Source organism: Cetorhinus maximus, unplaced genomic scaffold, assembly GCF_964194155.1.
Source record: "Cetorhinus maximus unplaced genomic scaffold, sCetMax3.hap1.1 HAP1_SCAFFOLD_372, whole genome shotgun sequence".
NCBI lineage: Eukaryota > Metazoa > Chordata > Chondrichthyes > Lamniformes > Cetorhinidae > Cetorhinus > Cetorhinus maximus.
This window is the reverse complement of record NW_027596318.1, coordinates 273,719-289,324: the sequence shown is the minus strand read 5'-3', so window position 1 is coordinate 289,324 and position 15,606 is coordinate 273,719. Positions and strand designations below refer to the sequence as shown.

The following is a 15,606-nucleotide window of genomic DNA, read 5'->3' as shown; positions in this document are numbered from 1 at the left end:
AGAGACAGAGAGAGAGACTGAGAGAGAGAGAGAGACTGAGAGAGAGAGAGTGAGAGACAGAGACAGGGAGTGAGAGAGAGAGATAGCGAGAGACAGAGACAAGGAGAGAGAGAGAGACAGGGAGAGAGAGAGTGAGAGAGAGTGAGAGAGCGAGAGACAGAGACAGGGAGAGAGAGTGAGAGAGAGAGAGTGAGAGAGACAGAGACAGGGAGACAAAGAGGGAGAGGGAGTGAGATAGAAAGAGCAAGAGAGGGAGAGCGAGAGACAGAGACAGGGAGAGAGAGAGAGAGAGAGAGAGGGAGAGGTAGTGAGAGAGAGAGAGAGAGAGCAGGATTACCGAGGCTCTGAGAGATTAAAACAAAAATTGCCAGAAAAACACAGCAGGTTTTCTTTATCTCTTCTTCCAGTGCAAACTGGAGGAACAGCACCTCAACCTCCGATTGGGCACCTTACAGCCTTCTGGACTTAACATCGAGTTCAACAACTTCAGACCATCAACTCTCGCCGCCATCTCTACTCCGTTTTTAATCCATTTATTAATTTTATCTTTTCTAATTGTCTATTTTTTTTTATTCATTTTTTTCCGTTTTCTATATATATATTTTTTTTTCATCGTTTGGCTTTATCCCTTTCCCCCAGCCTCCCCGCCCCACTGCTCCCCACTCCCCTCACAGGACCATCTGTTACTTGTTCCATGTTGTTCTTTCACAGAGCGCTGACCCTTGGTCTGCTAGTGACATGTTCTGCTCTGGTACCTTTATGCCACTGTCAGCACCTCCTTTAGTCTTTAACGCCACCATTAACACTCCCTTCTGCTTGTGGCCATGACATCTTTGTCAGTCTCTCCTTAGCCCCCCACCTATCGTTGACCTCCTATCCTCCTTTACCTGCTCCACTCCGAGAGTATTCCATCACACTCCTGAACTTGTGCCTTGTTGATGGTGGACAGGCTTTGGGGGAAGTCAGGAGGTGAGTGACTCTCCGCAGGATTCCCAGCCTCTGACCTGCTCTTGTAGCCACAGTATTTATATGGCTGGGTCCAGTTCAGTTTCTGGTCAATGGTAACCCCCCAGGATGTTGATAGTGGGGGGATTCAGCGATGGTAATGCCATTGAACATCAAGGGTTGGATTCTCTCTTGTTGGAAATGGTCACTGCCTGACACTTGTGTGGCGCGATTGTTACTTGCCACTTGTCAGCCCCGAGCCTGGGTGTAAAAGCAAAGAACTGCGGATGCTGGAAATCCAAAACAAAAAACAAAAACAGAAATACCTGGAAAAACTCAGCAGGTCTGGCAGCATCTGCGGAGAGGAACACAGTTAACGTTTCGAGTCCGTATGACTCTTCAACAGAACAAAGTAAAAATAGGAAAGGGGTGAAATATAAGCTGGTTTAAGGGGGTTGGGGGTGTGTGGGACTAGAAGATCTAGGTAAAGAGCCAGTGATAGGCGGAGATGACCAAAAGATGTCACAGACAAAAGGACAAAGAGGTGTTGAAGGTGGTGATATTATCTAAAGGAATGTGCTAATTAAGGGTAGAAAGCAGGACGAGCAAGGTACAGATAGTCCTAGTGGGGGTGGGGTGGGAGGAATCGAAATAGGCTAAAAGGTAGAGCTAAAACAATGGATGGAAATACATTTAAAAATAATGGAAATAGGTGGGGAAAGAAAAATCTATATAAATTATTGGAAAAAACAAAAGGGAGGGGGAAGAAACGGAAAGGGGGTGGGGATGGAGGAGAGAGTTCATGATCTAAAATCGTTGAACTCAACATTCAGTCCGGAAGGCTGTAAAGTGCCTAGTCGGAAGATGAGGTGCTGTTCCTCCAGTTTGCGTTGAGCTTCACTGGAACAATGCAGCAGGACAAGGACGGACATGTGGGCAAGAGAGCAGGGTGGAGTGTTGAAATGGCAAGCGACAGGGAGGTCTGGGTAATGTTTGCGGACAGACCGAAGGTGTTCCGCAAAGCGGTCACCCAGTCTGCGTTTGGTCTCTCCAATGTAGAGGAAACCGCATTGGGAGCAGCGAATGCAGTAGACTAAATTGAGGGAAGTGCAAGTGAAATTCTGCTTCACTTGAAAGGAGTGTTTGGGCCCTTGGACGGTGAGGAGAGGGGAAGTGTTGTACCTTCTGCGGTTGCATGGGAAGGTGCCATGGGAGGGGGTTGAGGAGTAGGGGGTGATGGAGGAGTGGACCAGGGTGTCCCGGAGGGAACGATCCCTACGGAATGCCACCGGGGGGGTGGTGGGTGAAGGGAAGATGTGTTTGGTGGTGGCATCATGCTGGAGTTGGCGGGAAAATATCCAAACCTGGATATTGTCCAGGTCTCGCTGCATTTGGACATGGACTACTGGATGACATTAAAAAAAGGATTTCATGAAGCGACTGTCAAGAATGGCAACAGGTACAGTAAAGGAACGAAAGTCGTGTCGAAATGGGGTTGCGTAGCGACCATCTGAACACACCAGGGGAGAGATAAAGAGAAGAGCAAGCCAGCAAAGACGAAGCAATGAGAAACACACGGAGAATAAGAAGGAGGCAGAGGTCATGGGTCTAAAGTTGTTGAACTCGATGTTGAGTCCAGAAGGCTGCAGAGTGCTGAGCCTTAAAGAGGAGGTGCTGTTCCTCAAGCTAGTGTTGGGCTTAACTGGAACATTGTAGCTGACTGGGGACAGGGAGGTCAGAGTGAGGGCCAGGTGGAGAATTGAATTGACAAGGGACGGGAAGAGCCGGGTGGTGCTTGCGGACTGAAAGGGCACCGGAAGGAGACCAGGAGTACAGTCGCAAGGGTAGGACTGAGAAGTATCCTTCAGCCTGTGCTCTCTTAAGCTAACTTTGGCCTCAAGAGTCTCACTTGGGCTCAGTGCCTCTTGAGGAGAAGGCCAAATTAGGCTCCTCTCCCCTCCCCCTCTTCCCACCAACCCCCCATCCCTGAACCCGCACCGATCCCATCTGCCAATGTCAGCCACCAGAAAGCTAAGGGGGCTTGAGAAGAACAGGTTGGGGCTCAAAACCTGATGCACACTGTGGTTGAACATCCCATCAGCACCAACGCACGTAAATCAATAGGTTGTTCAGGTGGTTTTATCTAGGGGGGAGGGGTGGTGGGGGGAGCAAGCCCTTAGGTCCATATTGGAGCCCCCTCCCTCCTGAACAATTGACCCTCGATATTGGACACCTCCCTTCTCAAAAAGTGGCCCTCAATATTGGACTCACCCTCCATACAATTGGCCCCTGATATTAAACCCCCATTTTCCCAAACAATTGGCCCTCGATATTGGACACCCTCCCTCCCAAACAATTGACCCTCGATATTGGACCCTCACCCTCCTGAACAATTGACCCTCGATATTGGACCCCCTCCCTCCTGAACAATTGACCCTTGATATTGAACCCCCTCCCTCCTGAACAATTGACCCTCGATATTGAACCCCCTCCTTCCTGAACAATTGACCCTTGATATTGAACCCCCTCCCTCCTGAACAATTGACCCTCGATATTGAACCCCCTCCTTCCTGAACAATTGACCCTCGATATTGAACCCTCGCCCTCCTGAACAATTGACCCTCGATATTGAACCCCCTCCCTCCTGAACAATTGACCCTTGATATTGAACCCCCTCCCTCCTGAACAATTGACCCTTGATATTGAACCCCCTCCCTCCTGAACAATTGACCCTCGATATTGAACCCCCTCCTTCCTGAACAATTGACCCTCGATATTGAACCCCCTCCCTCCTGAACAATTGACCCTTGATATTGAACCCCCTCCCTCCTGAACAATTGACCCTTGATATTGAACCCCCTCCCTCCTGAACAATTGACCCTCGATATTGGACCCCCTCCCTCCTGAACAATTGACCCTCGATATTGGACCCCCTCCACCAAACAATTGGCCCTCGATATTGGACCCCCTCCACCAAACAATTGGCCCTCGATACTGGACCCTCACCCTCCCAAACAATTGACCCTCGATATTGGACCCCCTCCCTCCTGAACAATTGACCCTCGATATTTGACCCCCTCCCTCCTGAACAATTGTCCCTCGATATTGGACCCCCTCCCTCCCTCCATTGACCCTCGATATTTGACCACATCCCTCCTGAACAATTGACCCTTGGTATTGGAATCCTCCCAAACAATTGGCCCTCGATATTGGACCCTCACCCTCCCAAACAATTGAGCCTTGCTGTTGAACCCCCTCCATCCTGAACAATTGACCCTCAATATTGGACCCCCTTCCTCCTGAACAATTGACCCTCGATATTGTACTCCCTCCCCCAAACAATTGGCCCTCGATATTGCATCCTCACCCTCACAAACAATTGACCCTCAATATTTGACTCCCCTCCCTCCTGAACAATTGAACCTCGATATTGGACCCCTCCCTCCCTCCATTGACCCTCGATATTTGACTCCCCTCCCTCCTGAACAATTGACCCTTGATATTGAACCCCCTCCCTCCTGAACAATTGACCCTCGATATTGAACCCCCTCCTTCCTGAACAATTGACCCTCGATATTGAACCCTCGCCCTCCTGAACAATTGACCCTCGATATTGAACCCCCTCCCTCCTGAACAATTGACCCTTGATATTGAACCCCCTCCCTCCTGAACAATTGACCCTTGATATTGAACCCCCTCCCTCCTGAACAATTGACCTTCGATATTGAACCCCCTCCTTCCTGAACAATTGACCCTCGATATTGAACCCCCTCCCTCCTGAACAATTGACCCTTGATATTGAACCCCCTCCCTCCTGAACAATTGACCCTTGATATTGAACCCCCTCCCTCCTGAACAATTGACCCTCGATATTGGACCCCCTCCCTCCTGAACAATTGACCCTCGATATTGGACCCCCTCCACCAAACAATTGGCCCTCGATATTGGACCCCCTCCACCAAACAATTGGCCCTCGATACTGGACCCTCACCCTCCCAAACAATTGACCCTCGATATTGGACCCCCTCCCTCCTGAACAATTGACCCTCGATATTTGACCCCCTCCCTCCTGAACAATTGTCCCTCGATATTGGACCCCCTCCCTCCCTCCATTGACCCTCGATATTTGACCACATCCCTCCTGAACAATTGACCCTTGGTATTGGAATCCTCCCAAACAATTGGCCCTCGATATTGGACCCTCACCCTCCCAAACAATTGAGCCTTGCTGTTGAACCCCCTCCATCCTGAACAATTGACCCTCAATATTGGACCCCCTTCCTCCTGAACAATTGACCCTCGATATTGTACTCCCTCCCCCAAACAATTGGCCCTCGATATTGCATCCTCACCCTCACAAACAATTGACCCTCGATATTTGACTCCCCTCCCTCCTGAACAATTGAACCTCGATATTGGACCCCTCCCTCCCTCCATTGACCCTCGATATTTGACTCCCCTCCCTCCTGAACAATTGACCCTCGATATTAGAATCCACCCAAACAATTGGCCCTTGATATTGGACCCTCTTCCTCCTGAACAATTGACCCTCGATATTGAGCCCCCTCCCTCCTAAAGAATTGACCCTTGATATTGGACCCCCTCCCTCCTGAACAATTGACCCTCGATATTGGAATCCACCCAAACAATTGACTCTCGATATTGGACCCTCACCCTCCCAAACAATTGACCCTCAATATTGAGCCCCCTCCCTCCCAAACAATTGACCCTTGATATTGGACCCCCTCCCTCCTGAACAATTGACCCTCGATATTGGAATCCAACCAAACTATTGACCCTCGGTATTGGACCCTCACCCTCCCAAACAATTGGCCCTCGATATTGGACCCTCACCCTCCCAAACAATTGGCCCTCGATATTGGACCCCCTCCCTCCTGAACAATTGACCCTCAATATTGCACACTCACCCTCCTGAACAATTGACCCTCGATATTTGACCCCCTCCCTCCTGAACAATTGACCCTCGGTATTGGCCCCCCTCCCTCCATTGACCCTCGATATTTGACTCCCCTCCCTCTTGAACAATGGACCCTCGATATTGGACCCCCTCCCCCAAACAATTGGCCCTCGATATTGGACCCCCTCCCCCAAACAATTGGACCTCGATATTGCACACTCACCCTCCTGAACAATTGACCCTTGATATTGGAACCCCTCCCCCAAACAATTGACACTCGGTATTGGAACCTCACCCTCCCGAACAATTGGCCCTCGATATTGGACCCTCACCCTCCCGAACAATTGACCCTTGCTATTGGACCCTCACCCTCCCAAACAATTGACCCTCAATATTGGACCCCCTCCCACCTGAACAATTGACCCTCGATATTTGTTTCCCCTCTCTCCTGAACAATTGACCCTCCATATTGGGCCCTCCCCTCCCTCCTGAACAATCGACCCTCGATATTGGACCCTCCCCGCCACACCCCCGCACCCCAAACCCCGAGCAGCCGTCGGCACCTCGGGACCCTGGGTACTCACCGATGCAGGCCGCAGCTATAAGGCGGGCTGCTAGGTAGGGCTGTTCGCAGGTGGGGAAGATGGGTTGCACCATGTAGTTGGCGAAGGTAATGGCGATGATGGCCTGGCCGGTGGGCTCGATGATCAGCAGCGAGGTCCAGAGGCGGATAAACGCCACAAAGCCCCCAAAAGCCTCCAGGATGTAGGCGTAGCTGGCCCCCGACTTGGTGATGGTGGTGCCCAGCTCGGCGTAGCACAGGGCCCCGAAGATGGAGAAGAGGCCGCCCACGGCCCACACCACCAGCGAGAGGCCGTAGGAGGCGCTGTACATCAGCACCCCCTTGGGCGAGACGAAGATGCCGGAGCCGATCATGTTGCCCACGATCAGGCAGACCCCGTTCAGCAGCGAGATCTCCTTCTTCAGCTGCATCCCCGCCGCCGGGGCCGAGGGCCGGGGGTCGGCCGGGGGCACCGCCTCCTTCTCGGGCACGGTGGCATACTTGGCACAGACGTCGGACATGGCAGCCGCTTCCCTCTTCAGGGGCATGTTCTCATAGCCAGGTGGACCGGGAGAAGTGATGCTGCGACCTCAAGCCAAAATCTGAGTGGGAAAGAGAAGGAAAACAGTTGGTTTAATGTCACCAGTCGAACAATTCCTGAGCTGAGAGACTATATGTTCTCTGCTTGTTCTTAGAAATAGACTCTGTTTGTTGTTAGAAATAGACTCTGTTTGTTGTTAGAAATAGATTCCGTTTGTTGTCAGAAATGGACTCTGTTGTTAGGAATACACCCCATTTGTTGTTAGAACTAGAATGTTATTGTCAGAAATAGACTCTGCTTGTTGTTAGAAATAGACTCTGTTTGTTGTTAGAAATAGACTCTGTTTGTTGTTAGAAATAGATTCCGTTTGTTGTCAGGAATGGACTCTGTTGTTAGGAATTCACCCCGTTTGTTGTTAGAACTAGAATGTTGTTGTCAGAAATAGACTCTGCTTGTTGTTAGAAATAGACTCCATTTGTCGTTAGAAATAGACTCTGTTTATTGTTAGAAATAGATTCCGTTTGCTGTCAGGAATGGACTCTGTTGTTAGGAATATACCCCATTTATTGTTAGAACTAGAATGTTGTTATCAGAAATAGACTCTGCTTGTTGTTAGAAATAGACTCCATTGTCATTAGAAATAGACTCTGTTTATTGTTAGAAATAGATTCCGTTTGTTGTCAGGAATGGACTCTGTTGTTAGGAATACACCCCGTTTGTTGTTAGAACTGGAATGTTGTTGTCAGAAATAGACTCTGCTTGTTGTTAGAAATAGACTCCATTTGTCGTTAGAAATAGATTCTGTTTGTTGTTAGAAACAGACTGTTGTCAGAAATGGACTCAGGTTATTTTTTTTTTAATCAGTGGGAGTTTTTTTTTAAATTGTGAGGTCATCAATAGACACATAACTTTATTTTATGTCAATGTCTCCTGATGTTTGCCCATGGTGGATATTAGGTGAGTTGGTATGGATGAGGTGAAGGCAAAGCGTAGTTGGCATGGGTTGGCATGTGTTGGCACTAAGTGGGCATGGGAATGAGTGGGGCCATGGGGGATATGAGGGGCCATAGCCGGTAGGTGGTGGGGGGGGGACATGAGATGGCATAGGAGGTATGGCACACATGGGGAGGGGTGGGTAGGGTGCATGACGTGGTGCGGGTTGTCATGGATGAGGCAAGGGGAGCGTCTGGGGGGTTGTGAGGGCAGTGAGGGGCAGACTTTCTTTACTGCTGTAAATAGACTCTGTTTGTTGTCAGGGTAGATTCTGGCCCAGGTTTTTACTTCCGGGTTGGGTGCGCAGGAGCGGGAGAATTTCCAGCCCTGTGAAAAATGGCCGCCATTTATTCATTCCCAAGGATTCGGGATGGATTAGAAGTGGGGACCGCCATCCCCTGGTGAGCACAAGGCTGCAGGGCGCAGAGGTGGGCTGGGTGGAAGGCCTGCCTCTGTGCTCCGGCACCTCGTTGAACTTAATACAAAGCTGATTAAAACAAAAAAACAGCCCTCCGGCCCTCACCCTCTCACACACCCTCCCCTTGCCCCATCCATGCCAACCCGTGCCACCTCATGCGCCCCACGCACCCCTCCCCATGTGCGCCACACCTCCTATGCCATCTCATGTCCCCCACCTATCAGCTATGGCCCCTCATATTCTCCCATGGCCCCACTCATCCCCATGGCCACTTAGTGCCAACTCATGCCAACCCATGCCCACTACCCTTTGCCTTTACCTCATCCAAGCCAACTCACTTTGTGCCCACCATGGGCAAACCTCAGGAGCCACGCTGACATATAATAAAGTTATCTGTCTATTGATGATCTCAGTATTTTAAACAAAAAAAATGCTCTCATTGATTAAACAAAACATTCAATACATAGAAATTCCTTCACCTAATCACTTATGAAAACAAACATTTCTACTGTATAACCACTTGGAGCTGTGTCAATCAAACTGCTCACTTAACAGGCGCCCCACCGTGATAATGTTAGGTTGTAAAATCAGTAGTTGCAGCACAAATCCTCTAATGATAACCCTCAGGCTTACATCAACGGACAGGATGAAATATGAAGCACTGACTTTTTTAAACCCTAGACTTTCTTTAAAATTTAACATCCAGCAGAGTTAAATCCGTTGACAGATTTGACTACTCTTTAACAGCTTAAGACTTCTTTGACAGTTCTTTAACAGCTTTGACAGTTCTTTGATAGCTTTGACAGTTCTTTGACAGCTTGACAGTTCTTTGACAGCTTTGACAGTTCTTTGACAGTTTTGACAGTTCTTTGACAGTTCTTTGACAGCTTTGACAGTTCTTTGTCAATTCTCTGATGGCTTTGACAGTTCCAATGAGTTTATGCACTTTTTTCTTACGCAGAATCAAGTCTACATTTATCAATCCCAAAGGGTGCCTTACTTTTCGCAAAGGGTGCCTTACCTCTCCCAAAGGGTGTCGTACCTACACCAAAGGGTGTCTTACCTCTCCCAAGATGTACCTTGCCTCGCCCAAAGGGTGCCTTACTTCTCCTAAAGGTGTCCTGGACTATATGCAAAGGGGTACTCCACCTCTCCAAAGGGGTGCACTGGTTATCCAAATGAATCCACCGAGTTCGGACTAGCTCTTACCTCTGACAAATTTGCACATCTTGGGTTTCACACTCCTGGCCTACCAAAATCCCGCTTCAGCTGAGGATTCAAATGTCCAGCTGACTCCGTAAAACACGCACGCATGAATTCTGACCTGACTCCAGTCCCGCCCCCGTGAAAATAGGAAATGCCGCGTTTGGGGACGGTCTTAGGATTTTGGGGCATTTCTGCTATTTTCGCCATGCTGGAGAGCCTCTCCAACATGGTGAAAATTTGGGCCCCCGTTTGTCAGAAATAGACTCTGTTTGTTGTTGGAAATAGACTCGGTTTGTTGCCGGAAATAGGTTTTTACTGTCAGAAACAGACTTGTCGAATATAGGCTCTGTTTCTTGTCAGAAATAGACTTTGTTGTTGGAAATAGACTCTGTGGTTAGAAATAGACAGTTAGAAGTAGATTCTGTTTGTTGTCAGAAATAGATTCTGTTTGTTGTTAGAAATGGACTCAGTTTACTGTTGGATATAGGCTCTGTTTGCTGTCAGAAACAGACTCTGTTGTTGGAAATAGACTCTGTGGTTAGAAATAGACAGTTAGAAATAGATTCTGTTTGTTGTCAGAAATAGATTCTGTTTGTTGTTAGAAATGGACTCGGTTTACTGTTGGAAACAGACTCTGTTTACTGTTGGATATAGGCTCTGTTTGCTGTCAGAAACAGACTCTGTTGTCAGCTATAGGCTTGGATTGTTGTGAGAAATAGATTGATACTTTAGTTTGTAAGGAAATTAACTGGTTAGCTGAAACAGTGGTGGCAGTAATAAAAAGGCTATAGAGGCCCTGGAGAAGGTTTTCAGGGTGATACAAAAGCCATGAGGGTTCAAGTATCAGTGAAGATACTAATATCTGGGGTGCTTTCCTCTAGAAAAGAGAAAGCTGAGGGGTCAACCCAAAGAGGTTTTTTTAAAAACTTATGAGGGAGTTTGATGGGTAGACTTGCTGAATGTGTTTCTACATGTCTGGTGAGACCAGAACTAGGGGGCCATCAATACAAGACGGTCGCTCATGAATCCAAACAGGAATTCAGGAGAAACGTCTTTACCCGGAGAGCGGGGAAAATGTGGAACTCGCTACCACTGGCAGTAGGCTGAGGTGAACGGTATTTAAGGGGGAAGCTGCATAAACATCTGAGGGAGAAAGGATTAGAGGGATATGGTGATGGGGTGAGATGAAGAGGGGAGATGGGAGGAGGCCGTGTGGAGCAGAGGCACCTGCATAGATCAGATGGGCCGAATGGCCCATCTCTGTGGTGGTCAATACTATGCAAATCTATGGAGGGAAAATTATTGATTGAGAGAATAGTTGCAGCACAGATGGAGGCCATTCTGCCCCCTGGGTCTGTGCTGGCCCTCTGCAGGATTAATTGATCTAGCCCTATTCTTCCTTTTCAGAATATTTTCTAAAAGCGATCATACAGCTCAGAAGGAGGCCCTTCAGCCCATCACGCCCGTGCTATTTCTTTGAGAGCCTCACGTTTAGTCCCGACAGCCTCTGCCCCAAACTCCTCCACTCCTTCCCCAAAAGGTGTGCATTTTTTTTTTAAACACCTTCAAGTATTTATCCAATTCCCCCTTTTCAATGTTCTTATTGAATCCGCTTCCAGTGCCTTTCGAGGCAGAACCTCCCAGAGCACAACAACTCGCTGGGTTAGAGACTGTCTCTTCTGTTCCCCACCTCCCCGGCGCCCTGGGTGATTAAGGAGGGGGATCCGGAGAGGGGGATTCGGGGAGGGGGATTCGGGGAGGGGGTTTCGGGGACGGGGTTTCGGGGAGCGGGATTTGGGGAGGGGGATTCGGAGAGGGGGATTCGGAGAAGGGGATTCGGGGAGGGGGTTCAGGGAGGGGGATTCGGGGAGGGGGATTCGGGGAGGGGGATTCGGGGAGGGGGATTCGGAGAGGCGGGTTCGGGGAGGGTGATTCTGGGAGAGGGTTTGGGAAGGGGGATTCGGGGAGGGGGATTCGGGGAGAGGGTTTGGGAAGGGGGATCCGGGGAGAGGATTTGGGAAGGGTGATTCGGGGAGGGGGATTTGGGGAGGGGGATTCGGGAAGAGGGTTTTGGGAGGGGGGATTCAGGGAGGGGGTTTGGGAAGGGGGATTCGGAGAGGGGGTTCGGGGAGGGGCATTCAGGGAGGGAGATTCGAGGGGGGATTCGAGGGCGGATTTGAGGAGGGGGATTCGAAGAGGGGGATTCAGGGAGGAGGTTTGGGGTGAGGGTTTGGGGAGGGGGATTCGGGTAGGGCCATTTGGGGAGGGGGGATTTGGGGAAGGGGATTCGGGGAGGATGTTTCAAAGAGGGGGATTCGGGGAGGGGTATTCGGGGAGGGAGATTTGGGGAGAGGGATTCGGGGAGGGGGATTCGGCAGGGGGATTCAGGGAGGGGGGATTCGGGGAGGATGTTTCGAAGAGGGGGATTCGGGGAGGGGGATTCGGGGAGAGGGATTCGGGGAGGGGGATTCGGCAGGGGGATTCAGGGAGGGGGATTCGGGGAGGATGTTTCGAAGAGGGGGATTCGGGGAGGGGGATTCGGGGAGAGGGATTTGGAGAGGGGGATTCGGAGAGGGGAGAAAGGGAGAGAGAAATTTAGGGTGGGATTTTGGGAGGAGAGTGGAAGGGAGGGGGATGTCAGGGAGGAGGGCTATGAGGAGGGTGAGTCAAGGAGGAGGGAGGAAGGGGTAGTTGGGGAGGAGGGATTTGGGGAGGGGGGTTTGTGGATTGGGTGAGCGAAGGGGTATTTGGGGAAGAGGCTACGAGGAAGAGGGATTTGGGGAGGAGGATTTGGAGAGGGAGATTCGGGGAGGGGGACTGGAGGAGGGGCATTCAGGCAGGGATATTTGGACAGGGGCACTTGGGGAGGGGGATTCAGGGTGGGTGTATTCAGAGAGGGGGAAGGTGATTTGGGGCAGGTGATTCGGGGAGGGAGAAGGGAGGAGGGGAGGAGGACAGCAGGCGCCCGGGCGAAATAGAAGGGATAGGGGCAGGAGTAGGCCATTCGGCCCATCGAGCCTGCTGCACCATTCAATCAGATCATGGCTGATCTGGGGTGGGACTTTCCCACACGCTCCCCATATCCCTGAAACCCCTGAGACCGGAAATCTGTCCATCCCAGCCTTAAATGTGTTGGACGATGGAGCATCCACTGGGCTAGAGAATTCCACAGGTTCACCACTCTCCGAGTGAAGACATTTCTCCTCCTCTCAGTCCTAAACCATCGGCCCCTCATCCTGAGTCTGTGGATTCCCCAACCAGGGGGGTACGATCGCTCTGTGTGTGTGTGTGTGTGTGTGTGTGTCCACCCCCTATCGAGCCCCTTCAGAATGACGCAGGTCTCAGTGAGATCCCCTCTCACTCCTCTAAACTCCAGAGAATATAAACCCAACTTACTCAGCCTCTCATCCTAGGGCAAACCCCTCATCCCAGCCTAGCGAAACTTCGCTGGACCGTCTCCAACACAAGTATATCCTTTCTAAAACGTGGGGACCAGAAGCGCACAGAGTATTCCAGATGTGGACACAGCAGCGCCCTGTACCAGCGGAGCAAGGCTCCTTGGTTCCTGTACTCCAATCTCCTAGCGTTTTGCCTTCCTAACTCCCCTGCTGACTGTCTGCCTGTACCAGCGCACCCGAGTCTCTCTGAACATCGCCATGGGCAACTTTTAAAAAAAAACACTCTGGTTTTTCTGCTCTCACGACCAAGAGCAAGTAACTTCCCGCTTCCCCGCATTTCCCTCCGCCCCGCCACTTTGCTGCCCGCTCGCTTGACCCGTGTCTGGATTTCGTCGCAGCTTCTCTCTGCGCCCGCCCCGCGGTTTGAGCTCCCCGCCGAGCTTGGCATCCTCAACAAATGCGGCTACTTTCAACACGCCGCCCTGCCCTCACGCCCACATGTCCGTCCTTGGCCTGGCTGCGACGTTCCAGTGAAGCTCAACGCAAACTGGAGGGAACAGCACCTCATCTTCCGACTAGGCACTTTAAAGCACTCCCAGACTTAACATTGAGTTCAACAACTTCAGATCGTGAACTCTCTCCTCCATCCCCACCTCCTTTCCGATCCCCCCCTTTTCCAATAATTTATAATTTTTTTTTACAAATATATTTTTCTTTTCCTATTTTTAAATTTATTTCGATCTATGGTTTTATCTCCACCTTTTAGCCCATTTCGATCCCTTCCCCCCCACCCCACCCCCCACTAGGGCCATCTGCCACTAGCTTGCTACCCTTAATGTCCCCATTAGCACATTCCTTTAGCTAATATCACCACCGTCAACAGTCCTTTTGTCTATGACATCTTTGGCAATCTCTCCTTTGCCTCCCACCTATCACTGGCCCCTCTATCCAGCTCTACCTGTCCCACCACCCCCCCACCTCTACCAGCTTATATTTCACCCCATTTCCCTATTTCCTTAGTTCGGATGAAGAGTCATTCGGACTCAAAACATTAACTCTCCGCAGATGCTGTCAGACCTGCTGAGTTTTTCCAGGTATTTTTGTTTTTGTTCTAGATACGTTACCCTCCTGTCTCTCCGATAAGCCATTGACATGTGTTGATTTGGATGGGGTGGGGCGGAGGGAGGCCTACGCTTTCCCTGTGGGGCCTGGGGCTAAATTAAACACTTGCCTGAGGTTCCCCCATCGCCCCCTGTAGGAAGGTCGAGAGTAGGATCCGCCCGATCGTATATATACGTCAGAGAGCAGCCTAGCTTCCCCGTGACCTCAGCACCCCCCCTCCCCCACCTCCGACTCGATCCCGTCACTACCCCTCACCACTCCCCTCCCCCACAACCCGCCCCCCCCCGGGTCCGATCTCTCACCCGGCCCCCGCCCCCCCGGGACCCCTCCAGTCGCCGGGGTCAGCGAATCTCCGTCCGTCTGCCCGGATCCCCACCCTGACACTATTGCGGAGGGTGAGGGGTGAAGGTTCGGGGGTGAGGTGTCGCTTCAGGGTGCACGGCGGGGAGGGAACTTTAACTGCCCCACCCTCCGCCGCTCTCTCTCGCTCTCTGTCTGTCTCTGTCCCTCATTCTCTCTCTCGCATTCCCTCTCTCTCACATTCGCTCTCTCTCTCTCACATTCGCTCTCTCTCTCTCCCACATTCCCTTTCTCTCTCTCACATTCCCTCCTCTCTCTCTCACATTCGCTCTCTCTCTCTCTCTCTCATTCCCTCTCTCTCTCTCTCTCTCTCACATTCAATCTCTCTCTCTCTCTCGCATTCCCTCTCTCTCTCTCTCTCTCTCTCATTCCCTCTCTCTCTCTCTCGCATTCCCTCTCTCTCTCTCAGTCCCTCTCTCTCTCTCAGTCCTCTCTCTCTCTCTCTCTCTCACATTCCGTCTCTCTCTCTCTCTCACATTCGCTCACTCTCTCTCTCTCACATCCTCTCTCCTCACATTCCCTCTCTCTATCCCTCTCTGTCTGTCTCTATCCCTCATTCTCTCTCTCTCGCATTCCCTCTCTCTCTCTCCCTTTCATTCCCTCTGACTCTCTCATTTCCCCCTCTCTCTGTCTCATTCTCTCTCTCATTCCTCTCTCTCTCTCTCTCACATTCCCTCTCTCTCTCCCCTTTCATTTCCCTCTCACTCTCTCATTCCCTCTCTCTCTCTCGCATTCCCTCTCTCTCTCTCTCTTTCATTCCCTCTCACCCTCTCATTCCCTCTCTCTCTGTCTCATTCCCTCTCTCTATCTCATTCCCTCTCTCTCTCTCAAACGCACTGTTGCTCTCTCTCTGTCTGTCTCTATCCATCGTTCTCTCTCTCTTTCTCTCACACACACTGACCCTCTCTTTCTCTCCCATTCTCTCTCTCTCAATATCTCTCTATCGCTCAGACTGCCTCCCCTGCCACTCTCACAAATACTGTTGCTCTCTCTCTTTGACTCTGTCCCTCTTACTCACAACACACACTGCCCCTCACACACACACTGCCCCACACACACTGCCCACACACACACACTGCCCCACACACACTGCCCCACACACACTGCCCCAACACACACACACTGCCCCTCACACACACACTG

At 50.8% G+C, this 15,606-nt stretch overlaps 1 protein-coding gene and 1 long non-coding RNA gene across 2 annotated transcripts in view; one reads left to right on the top strand and one right to left on the bottom strand.

The window, feature by feature from the left end:
- LOC144673490 (uncharacterized) overlaps positions 1 to 15,606 on the top strand; it is a 293,819-nt gene that overhangs the window by 21,681 nt on the left and 256,532 nt on the right. The gene's annotated exons all lie outside the window — the stretch shown is intronic.
- The window catches only part of LOC144673488 (Y+L amino acid transporter 2-like), a 58,715-nt gene that overhangs the window by 35,720 nt on the left and 7,389 nt on the right, over positions 1 to 15,606 (bottom strand). Inside the window, exon 2 of the mRNA XM_078535304.1 lies at positions 6,448 to 7,027. Within this exon, the coding sequence (XP_078391430.1) occupies positions 6,448 to 6,973 (526 nt within the window). The 5' untranslated portion in view covers positions 6,974 to 7,027. The remainder of the gene's footprint in view (positions 1 to 6,447; positions 7,028 to 15,606) is intronic.